The 12,211-nt window shown below is 38.6% G+C and overlaps 1 protein-coding gene across 3 annotated transcripts in view; it reads left to right on the top strand.

Moving 5' to 3' along the window:
• ZNF521 (zinc finger protein 521) overlaps positions 1-12,211 on the top strand; it is a 277,983-nt gene that overhangs the window by 243,357 nt on the left and 22,415 nt on the right. For all 3 annotated transcript variants that reach the window (XM_044243247.1, XM_044243249.1, XM_044243250.1), the window contains exons 6-7: positions 4,793-4,924; positions 7,821-7,936. In XM_044243247.1, the coding sequence (XP_044099182.1) occupies positions 4,793-4,924; positions 7,821-7,936 (248 nt within the window). The remainder of the gene's footprint in view (positions 1-4,792; positions 4,925-7,820; positions 7,937-12,211) is intronic.

The following is a 12,211-nucleotide window of genomic DNA, read 5'->3' on the forward strand; positions in this document are numbered from 1 at the left end:
GAGTTGTACTTGAGCATCCAAATGGCAACTCTCATTTTTTTTCTGTTACAAAGCTGACTGATTAATAGATGTGTTGGTCCACGTTTTATAAATTGGAGGGATAGAAATGATCATTTCCCTTTGAACTGGCCTCTGACAAACAGATTTTGTTCTTATAGCACAAAGTTTTGTAAATGATCACTCAGTTCCCTACCCAAGCATTGAGGTTGTAACTTGCAATTATGTATTCAGACTCTTTTCCTTTGAAACATTTAATAGTGGAGTAAATATTTACATGAGCATCAGTGTCTTCTATGTAGACTCGATTCCTGTTTACATTTATGTTCACACTTAAATGCAGATTAACAAATGGAAGTAATTATTTGAGCTGAAATTTCTATACATGGGAAATTATTTCTCGATGATAGCCATGCCATCTTTCATCCTGCTTTCAAGTGGTTCACCAGGACAGAAAGTTGCTGGCCTCCAACATGTTCTCAGTGGTGACAGCTTCAGTCTTGCCCTTCCTGACCTTGGACCAACAGTGCTGGCCTCAGGTGTCCTCCCCTCCATCAGCATACAATAAATAGGGGTTTTCTCTTTGTTCTGGAAAGAGGCAAGTTTATAATGAAAGCTCCATATTCTTCTCATTCAGTTGTCTGATCTAAACTCTGATGATTCTTCCTCCCTTTCTGTGCTCTCATATGTACTTGACTAGAATAGTCTTCAGCCTAGTGTTCAGAACTAGAATTTTTCTGTCCTCCATACTATTACCCATTTCCCTTTTTTTTTTCTTAAGATTTTAATTTATTTATTTGACACACAAAGAGAGATCACAAGTAAGCAGAGCAGTAGGCAGATGGAGTTGGGGAAGCAGGCTCCCTACTGGGCAGAGAGCTAGATGCAGGGCTTGATCCCAGGACCCTGAGATCATGACCTGAGCCAAAGGCAGAGGCTTAACCCACTGAGCCCTCTATTTCCCATTTCCTTTGTAACCTTTTGGCCATCAGAATCTCAGTGTTGTAATTGGCTTTAGAGAGGGTAGTGTCTTTTAGTCTTTAACTTTCAAAATCACCTACAAAGGCAAATTATACTCATTGTGGAAAATCTGGAGACTATAGATAAGCAAAAAAGGAAGAAAAATCTAGAAATTTCACCTATAGATCTCATCTATAACTCAATTAAAAAAAAATAGGGCTGCACTAGCCTATTATATCCTTAATGGAATATTGTAATGGTTATTAAATCAATTGACTCAGAATCTCTTTTTAATAAATGACTCAGACTGTATTATCCAATTACTGTCAGCTGCTACCTTTCCGGAGAGCAGAAATTGTTACTTTGATTGAATTTTTAGGCTTTTGGCACCTTTAGGAAGAAGGGAGATAAAAAGACAAGGTGCAAGTTGTAGCTCTGTCGGCAAAATCCTGAGCCCGAGGCTCAAGTTTGCCCGAAATCAGAGGTGTTGATAGTGACACTTCATGAATGTCAACTTTAAATTAAAACCACAATACAACTTTCCAGTTCCTTACCCACTCCTGGTAGGAGCAAGAGGAGAGAAGCTCCATTTTGAAAGGAAGCAGGGCTTACCTAAGGTAGATTCCCCCCAGTACCAAGGATTTTTTAGAACTACTTTTAGAACCCTGGGGGCGCCTGGGTGACTCAGTGGGTTAAAGCCTCTGCTTTCAGCTCAGGTCATGGTCCCAGGGTTCTGGGATCGAGCCCCGCATCGGGTTCTCTGCTCAGCGGGGAGCCTGCTTCCCTTCCTCTCTCTGCCTGCCTCTCTACCTACTTGTGATCTCTCTGTCAAATAAATAAATAAAATATTTAAAAAAAAAAAAAGACCCTGCTCTTCGCCACATGATGTTAATAGAAAATGTATGAGAGCAGACATAAACAGAGACTCTAAGTAAGGTTAAACCTTTGAAATTCTTATTATAAATATGTTTTCTTAGTTTGCCATTACTATCTCTGCCCCCTTCTTTAGTTAAAAAAATACAAAATGAGTTCTCTGATTCAGTGGTAAAATGGTTTGGGTCGTCCTGTCTCTCTCATTCATTATCCATTCGGCCCTGTGGAAATAAGCAAGTGTGAGCATGGGGAAAATGAGTAGGGAAGTTAATAAAGGTGGGAGAAATGCGTAGATAGTGTGCCCTGTCTAGCTTGGAGCACACTGGTTTTTGCTTATTTACCATTTGCTGTGTAGTAATCCAGATGCATTTTCCGTCCTGCTCAAGTAGCTAGGAAAAGTTACTTACTGCAAAAGACCTCTATGTAACTTAAAAATGAAAGGCAGGTAGAACACCCAACATGTTGTTGTTGTTGTTGTTTTTCCCAATATTAAAATGTGCTGTTTACTATAAAGAGTTCTGAAAATGCTGGAAGCTATTGTTATGATCATTGCCATCACTTAGTGCCTTTACGGAGTTCGGGATTCATGAAAACTAAGTCTGCCCTAATAATGTGTAAATGCTTTATGACTATGTGTCGCCTTCTTGTAAATTCACTTGACTAAGTTTGGATCATGTAATGTTTTGGGATAGCACTTCTCTGTTCTCAGGATAAGAAACAAATAAAAATTGATAAGGATGTTTTCTTGTAGTCGTACACATGTGTATTTATCCTATTAGTTTTCCAAACAAAATATTCATAGTCAAGAAACATAGATCTAACTTGCATAATTCACTTTGTGTTTGCAGAACAGTCATTATCTGCTAGAAAGCCAGCCAGGCTTATATATGTTTCTTTGCAAATATTATAAGGTTAAGAATTCTGAAACAAGTGTGTGTACCTGCTCACACCCATAGACCACATCTTCGTTCTTGTGCCAAACACACAAGTTAAAGATGAAAGTTGAACTCTTGGTTACCTTCTTATCACCCAAGTAAGGTATGCAACATTGAGGAAAGAGAAAACGTTTAAATTTGGCAACTATTTCTGTTAATCAACTTACAGACCCAATTCCCTACAATAAATTGTGTTCCTGATATTTCTTAATATCTAAAATTTGGGAAAATGTTGGTGACTTTAGGATTAGAAAAAAGAGAGGGAGAGAGAGAAAGGAACAGATGAAAACCCCTTGATCTTATATAATCCCTAAAGCTTTTTGTATAACCCCTTGTCATGTCAGTATGCACAATTAAACTCCTTCTTACATAATTATAATCAAGGAATTTACTGTGCCACCCAAATACAGAGTAGGTTTTTATCTCTTGTGAAATGTAGACAGTACTGGGTGGCTTAATTAGTGCTTTGCTTCTCTTTTTACAAATTCCAATCCTCTGCTTCTAAAGACTCATACTTGTGTGAGAAGAAAGATTAGGAATACAAATGGAGTGATTTTACTCCTAGTTAGCTAATAATAATTCACTTTGTAATTGACCCTTTGTGTTGCCAGTAATAGCAGCTGGTGAAGGACTTCCACGTGCACTTGGGTTCCACGGGAGGAGATACGTTTGGGGGATAGACTTGTTACCCCCACGGTGTGACTATGTCTTTCATTTCCTAGCCCAAGAATATCTGACACTCATGTTCCTTAATCACATGTTTAATCACTGCAAATAGGAGAAGATAAAAGTGTAACTTGTAACAGGCTGGGTTAAATCACAGCCTCTTAGCCCTTCCTCTCTCTGAGACGTCGTCTGGGAGTCATTGGTGTATGGCCGTCTATTTGCTAAGGTCCTGGACCTTGAGGCCAGGATGCCTGGAGCTCAGTTCTGGCTCCACCAAATATTACCTCTGTGACTCAGAAAAAAAAAAAAAAATCACTTAAACTCTCTGGGCCTCATTTTTCCCATCTATAAAATGGGACTAATCATAGTTGTTAAGTGAATGTCTATCTGTGGGCATATAGAACAACAGTATCTGCAACACAGAAAACTAAAGAAATGTGAGTTGTTCATGTTAGCATTACTGGTTTTCATTTATCATTGCAATTTGAAATAATTCTTAAATTTTAATTAAAGAATTAAGTAAATTCTTTAACTACTTAAATATTTTAGAAACATTTTAATGAGGCAAAAGCAACATAAAAATAATGGTGTCGATCAAAAACAGAAGCTGCACATTTTGTAGCAATTATTATTACATCAGAATATTTTTCTGCCATCTTGTCCCTAAGATAGCAAAGAAAAATCCAGGACTAGACAAGAGTGAGCTTGGAGCTCATAGATGTTCCTTTGGAGAAAGGCAGTCTAGATCACAGGGTAAAATTAAAACTGTCTCATAAAGTAGAGAGAGCACTGAACCGAGAAGATGTGGGGAACCAAGAGTCCCATGCAGAAAAAATAAAGCACTTATAGGATATGCTATAAGCATTGATAATAATTCAAAATTGCCTGAACATCTTGGGAATAGAAAAAGAAAGTTTGTGGGAATACCACTAAAAACCTTATAGTTAGAAATAGAAACTTGTAGAACCTTCTAAGTAAACCAGAGGAGAGGCCTGAGGAAGAGGGGCTCCATTTTTCTACGGGTCCATTACTTTAGGACTTTCTAAATGCATAGCCATAAAAACATGATCGTGGAAAGGAGATGCCTTATCAGTGATATCTAATTACGCTTTAAAAGCTGAACAAAATGCATTCCCCTAAATCAAACCCTGCCTTCTGATTATCTTTGGAGGTTAAATTCCAGAAATGTCTTAAGTTGCTATAAATGCATAGGTAAGGTGAACGGATAACCAACAACCTTATACGCTACTATGTATTTCTACTCAGTGACAGAAATAGTTCGATGTGTGCCATTATAGTGAATTCACGTCTATTAAAGAGGCGGTGAGCTTCAACTTTTCTGCTCATGTTCTCCTTAACAGATGAAGGACTGAACCACGAATGCAAACTCTGCAGCCAGACCTTTGACTCCCCCGCCAAACTCCAGTGCCATCTGATAGAGCACAGCTTTGAAGGGATGGGAGGTACCTTCAAGTGCCCTGTCTGCTTCACAGGTAGGAAACTCTAGAGAGCTCCATGGCCGGGTCATGTCTTTCCTACCAAGGCGTCTCCCCACTGCTACAGCCTTTTGCGGACAGGACTTCAGTTCAATTTGGGGAGAAGATGTTTGATTTCTGCTGATTAGCATTATTGATGGCCGCCTACTTAAAGGCTCAAATGGGCAGGGAGGTTAACTGTCAGAATGAACAAATGGCATTTCGAGCTCCCGCAGAACTTTGCACTTTTCCATCTGGAAAACGACATCCATGTTCTGTTCACTTTTCTCCTCTTGGTGTTAAAAGGTCACCCAGACAGAGAATGCCTGCTCAGAGTGTTTTCTGAGTTGCAAGGCGTCTGTAGAACAGCAGCCATGCTGCCCAGCCCATGTCTGTTTTTTAAACGTGGAGAATTTTGTAACAGTCCCCATAGGAAATACAAAAGATATTACGAAAACCCTCCCAAATTCTTGAAACTAGAAAACAGATTAGATGAGGCGTTTATTTCCTATCAAACTGGATTTTTAAAGTAGAAGTTGATACAAATTTACGCTTTTGAGAAGAAACCTTTTTTTGGATGCTATAGCACTAGCGTTTCCAACAGCAGCGGCAAAAAAAAAAAAAAAAATGTAAATCAGAAACTATAATTTGAACCCCACAGGGGTTGAAATATGATCACGCACATTTCTGGTACTCCCTCCAACAGTGACAAAAGTTATTTTGGAAAATCCTCTGTGATCATTTTGCATGTGTCTTGAACTAGATGGTCAAGCCCCTCAAGGACATGTCTCCTCCTTATTTGTCAAAAAAAAAAACAAAAAAAAAGCAAAACAAAACAAAAATATATCCTTCTCTCAAAACTGGCTTCTTTGTCTGCAGAGCAAGCTTTCAGGCATTGATTCTTAACCTTCACGGCATTCAGCCTATAGATTTCGATCCTGTAACAAAATAAGAGAGGGGCCACGTTCATTGCCCAGTTACCACGAGTAGTACTTGAGTGTGGTGATGGCTCTGGCTTCAACATTTGCCTGTGAGGCTCTTTCTTGTTCAGTCATTTCATCAGCCACTCCTCAAGGAACTGGTTATTTTAATTCTTTCAACTTGTATTTTTCTTTTTAAATTTTTTTATTTATCTATTTGACAGAGAGAGACACAGCGAAAGAGGGGAACACAGGCAGGGGAGAGGGAGAAGCAGGCTTCCTGCTGAGCAGAGAGCCTGATGTGGGGCTTGATCCCAGGACTCTGGGATCATGACCTGAGCCAAAGGCAGAGGCTTAATGACTGAGCCACCTAGGCGCCCCACAACTTGTATTTTAAAATACATACTGGGTTTATGGGGAAAGGGAGGCTTGCTTTTTTTTAATGCTTTTGTTTGAATTTTTAAATTTTTAATTTCATTCCAGGTAGCTTAAATATGCAGTGTTTTATTAGTTTCAGGTGTACAATATAGTGATTCAGCACTTCCATGCATCACCCAGTGCTCCTTAATCTCCATCCCTTATTGTGCCTATCCAACCCCCTCCTCTGGCCCCAACCTCCCCTCTGGTAACCAGCAGTTTGTTCACCGTAGTTAAGAAAAATATATATATTGTTGTATTTTTACCATGACATAGTATTTATCTCAAGATACCATGAGTCAGGAGTCTTGAGTTCTGTATAAAAGCTCAGAATAAGTCTTCATCAGGAAGACTGGGTCATAGATCTCCTTATGATTAAGACCCCCAATAAAATAGTTATTTGATGTTGTAGCCAGAAGCCTCATAAAATGTGCTAAGTTATATGGAGAGCCGTTGCAAATCTGTATAAAAACCCCATTTCTTTTTGTTGATGTAGGTAAGAGACAAAAATGCATTAAACATGAGCAGTCTGCATTTTCTGTGCTGACAGACCTGAATTGTTTTAGTATATCTTGAAGTAATTTTAGAAATAACAATTAAAAAAAAAAAAAAAAAAAACCTTCCACTATAAAGCATGTTAGGTGGGAGAGAAGAAATCTGAGTCGTTTTTTAAGGTAATGAGAAATGTGATTAAAATGTATGACTCACAAGAACAATATTCTAATATTTTAGGTTGGTTGGCAATTAGAATAATTTTAATGATTAGAGTGGAGTCAAAGTCAAATGCCAACATCTTTAATAAATCCTTTCCCTGCCTATACAGATTAATATTGTAGACACAAACTTTTTTAGGTCAGGGTGCACCAGGCATCCATCAGAAGTCAGTTCTGCCAACCCAAACACTGCCTCTGGCATATACAATTTAATTATTAATAGTATGTCTCCTAGGTAAACTGTTACACAGTCTTAGGGCCTTGTTTTGTAGTCATTAAAATTGAACATGTTTATATTATTGAAACCCTTGCATTCAGTGTGTAGGCTGAGTTGATCTTAAAGTATCCAAAGAGAATTTACCTGCCGTTCTGTTTCACATTTATAGACAGTGCCCCAGAGTAGCTGTGGGATATAATTTTTAGCATTAACACATTTAAATAGAGAACTGTTCACTAGCTGTAACTTTAGGCAAATACAATAAACAGGTTTTGGCATCTATGATTTCTTAACCTGTGGGTTGCTGAGAAATAAGAGTCATTTCTGTTCAGACGGGGCTGTGCATTTGACAATTTTCAGCTTGATTTTTAAAAGATTTATAGGGAGCGGGGCCTCGATAAACCTTTACTCGGGAGCTGTTTGGTTTGAATTGGGTGCCTGGTAGAGGGCACCTTCGCAAAAGCCAGTGACCCAACCATGAGCAAGTGGGACTCAGCCCTCCTCAGTGCCTGCCAGTAGTCTCACCCAGAAGGTGTGCCATTGAAGCTGCTCAGTCAGGGGTGGGGGGGCTCTTCATGGGGAGTCATCGACTGAGGGCATCACAGAGAGAAAATAACCCAAAGTTCACCATCCTTTTATCATTTCAGTGTTTGTTCAAGCAAACAAGTTGCAGCAGCATATTTTCTCTGCCCATGGACAAGAAGACAAGATCTATGACTGCACACAATGTCCACAGAAGTTTTTCTTCCAAACAGAGCTGCAGGTAATGTCCCCATGAGGAGAACCGGGATTGAACTCAGTTGCTCTTCTTATAGGAGACAAGGGCATTTTAAATCTGGATTCGAAGTATCACTCACCCTGGGCCACCATGATGCTCTGTGTGTATTGGGGCAAAGGGAAAATTAGAAGCTGGATTAACAGACACCAAAGTAATTTTGCCTCTGGCTGCTGTCAATCATAAAAAGAACTGGAACAGACCTATAATTGGACCTTCTGACCCAGTGTGATAGGCTTAGGGGTCAGGTTTATTGGACTGTGGGATCATTCACCTCGCTGTCATGGCCCGTTCTCCCTGATCCTGTTTTATTCATGTTCTGTTCCCACTGGACTCCAAGCTGGATGGATGTCCAAGTTATTGTTGTCCTGAGGGGCTCAGAATTGGAAGGGAGAAGGGAAGAGAAGAAAGAAGCTGTACTCTTGTCTAGTAGGTTTCTTCCGCTTAATAGACTAGAATAATTTTACCCAGTAACAGCCTCCTACTTAAAATGTTGGCACCCAAAGACATTGGGTTTAGCCTTGAGTGTCCACTTGCTAGATATGTGACTGTGCACGGGTCCATAATGTCTCTGAACCTCAGATACGAAGAACTGACAGACAAGTGTAATGCTTATGGGGTTGCTGTTAGGTATAAATGAACTGAAGAGGTCTGAATCTAAGGTACAAACCAAAAAAATAAAATATGAATGTTCAGTTGGTTTTATTACTCTTGGCAATAGACTAGTGGTTAAAATATGGGTAAGAGACCTGGATGCTACCCTGAAAAATGTTACTTATTGTGGAAGAAAATAACTCTTGTTTTGTTTTGTTTTCTGTTATTTCATCTGAAAAATGGGCATAATACTTATCCTCATTTTTCTAATGAAATTATGGGAGTAACAGGTTTTTGGTTCAATTTTGTTGGAGCTGTTAGAGGAGAATGGATTCAAACACAAAGTTGTTTTATCATTATGAGCACAATCATTAACAATAAAGTCATTTAGCCTTAAAAGGGGCAAGGGGTAGTTATTTCTTGCATTGAATGCCTTCAACCAGATCTGGATAAAGCAGGAACTCAGAGCCCCACCCACTCCTTAAATCCTCATCTGACACAGTGGACCCTGGGACAGCTTTGTACCTCCTAGAGCTCTGGGGAAACCAGATTTATGTGAATTATGCATCAAAATAAGGAATTTACAGTTTATTGTCTGTTACTCTACAAGTAAACCAATAGCAAATCAAGGATGTGAAATAAAAAATATTTAAAAGAATGGGTGAGCCCATTTCCTTGTGACAGTGGCATCAGTGGACCGAAATTAAAGTTGCTATCTTACTTTTTATCACTTCTAAATAGATCTCTACGCTGTCACATCTGTTTGGGAATTGAATATAGAAGATTGGCCAAGTTAGACTGTTGTTGAAAAGTATATCTTCTTAATTTAACCTAAGTTGCTGTTGAAAATATATTCTTATTGCAATAGGTATCAAAAGATAAGTCATTTGGGTTTTTATGACTCTGTAAAGGATATGGCAAATACACCTAATGATACTGAATTAGCATGTAAACTGTGGAGAATTAATAATAGGTTAAAATAAAAGGTGTTGAGAATCTATAGAGACTGACTTCTATCTAATGTTCCTGAAAAAAAAGTGCAACAAAATTGCACTTTTGTACTGTATTAGTAGATTCCTAATACAGCTAACCTATGACAAGACTTCAATGTCTTTCATTAAAAGAACCCAACAAAATAAGGCCGTAGTAACCTATAACCCAGGGTAGTACAGGAAAAAACTAAGCAATTAAACACATCCTTCAGGACTCCAGGTTTCTTTTATAATGTATTTTAGGGTTTTGTGGAATGTACAGTTTTCATTCTTTTTTATAATTAGTATAGACCTATTGTTTTCAAACTTTGATCTCAGGATGCCTTTACACTTAAAATGATTGATGACCCAAAGGGCTTTGATTTGTGTGGGTTATTATCTATTGATATTTCCATATTAGAAATCGAAATTGAAAGATGTTTTAAATACAAGAATATACACACATGCGATTCTACAGCTGCCAGAAAGATGATGTCATTGCTTGTCAGCTAGCCCCTAGGAAACGCCACTGTGCACTCATGAGATAATGAGAGTGTAAAGGATAAATAATGTCTTAATGCTATTGTGAAAATAGTCTTGACATAGCAGACCTCCTGAGAGGATCTAGGAGACCGCAGGGGTCCCCAAGTCACACTTGGTGGACTGTTGGTTTATAACCTACAATACAAAACACAACTCTTTCTGACTCTTTAAGATCTTAGAAGTTCCAACACATCTCAAATCATTCTTGACTCGTTCATTCAAATTGTGATCTGGGTGACAATAAGATTTAGTCCATAATCCAAAGCGGTGGGCACTCTTTTTCTAATCCCATAACTCAGAATCATACATATTTGGTCTTTTGGGGGTAGAGGGGCAGAGGGAGAGAGAGAATCTCAAGCAGACTCCCTGCTGAGTGCAGAGCCGAATGTGGGGCTCGATCTCATGACCCTGAGATCATGACCTGAGCCAAAATCAAGAGTTGGATACTCAACCGCCTAAGCCACCCAGGTGCCCCACATTTTTGGTCTTGATATGAATACTCAGGCTCAAATACATGCATCATCCCTTAGATAAGATTAGTTTTTATAGTTAGTATATGATAATTTTTAGAAAGCTAACATCCACAGTCATTGGAATATCTATGTAGGCCTATTTTCTAAAATCCCCAATAGTAGCAGTGGCTTTTGGTTACAATACATTAAGAAAAATGGACCAGTGTTAACTTTACTCTTTCTAGTTTTGAGAATGTTTATATTTTTCTCCTTTACCCTCAGGGGTTCACAGTCCCGTACATTTGCTTTCATTACCCAAATTACCTTTACACCTGTGCTCAGAGGATGGAATTAATGTAATTTTTAAGGATTGATTTCTTTTATTTCTTGCATGATAAGTGTACAAAAACCTAATAGTTTTGTTAATTTCTAGAATGAGGGGGGAAATCGACTGAAATTAAGGTAACAGTAGAAAATTAGATTGGTAACCAAAATCAAAAGAGTAGAAAAATGAAAAATGAAACCATTTTATCAGCCCACTTTGGTTCACGCTCTGGTGTGGAAAATAAATGCAAATTTTACAATTGATACGCATCATACATACCCCTTGAGCTCATACTCATTTGCTTTTTTATGCCACTGAAGTTCAGAAAGGAGGACTTTTCATAAGAGATTATAAAACTAGATTCCAAGAACTGAAATCCTATTGGAGGTTGAAAGTGTATAGCCTTTAAAAAAAAAAAAAAAAAAAAAAGATTTTATTTATTTATTTGAAAGAGAGAGCATGAGTGGCAGTGCAGAGGTGGGAGGTGGAGGGAGAGGAAGAAGTAGTCTCCCCACTGAACAGGGAGCCTGACATCCTGCCTGCTCTGTCCCAGGACACCAATATCATGACCTGAGCTGAATGAAGTCAGACACTTAACTGACTAAGCCATCCAGGTGCCCCTGAAAGCATATAGTTTATTTGACTCTTCTGTCACAGTGAGAATACTACTGTAAGTCTAGGATGAGCATTTCAAAATCAACTTACTACATAATGATGGTGTATCTTTTAATGGTGCATAAATGATTTCATTGCCATAATAAGTAATTTACATTTCTTTCACTGCTTATGGCCAGTTAAAAACGAGAAAGCATTTTGTGTGTGTGTGTGTGTGTGTGTGTGTGTGTGTCTAGAAGTGCTTTGTTGGGTATAAAATTATATACCCAACACACATACACACACACACACGTGTGTGTGTTATTTTCATTGATAATTGTCTACAATGCCAGTCCGAACTCAGATAATTCCTCATTATACACTGTTCATCTTCAGGAGACCAAGGACTCAGACATCATCTTTTGGACATCACAGACCACAGTTCCTTTTAGAATTAAACATTAAAACCTCTATTTCTATGGAACACTCAATCTAGGACACACTTGTTGCTGGTGTGGAAGTTATGTTCTTTTTTTTTTTTTTTAATGATTTTATTTATTTGTTTGACAGATAGAGATCACAAGTAGGCAGAGAGAGGAGGGGAAGCAGGCTCCCTGCCAAGCAGAGATGTGGCTTGATCCCAAGACCCTGGGATCATGACCTGAGCCAAAGGCAGAGGCTTTAACCTACTGAGCCACCGAGGCACCCCGAGGAAGCTATGTTCTTCACATGACCCCTAAACCTTTCTGACCAAAAGTTCTAAATCCCAGTTTAGAGATAGATA

This window comes from Neovison vison, chromosome 3 (genome assembly GCF_020171115.1).
Source record: "Neovison vison isolate M4711 chromosome 3, ASM_NN_V1, whole genome shotgun sequence".
NCBI lineage: Eukaryota > Metazoa > Chordata > Mammalia > Carnivora > Mustelidae > Neogale > Neogale vison.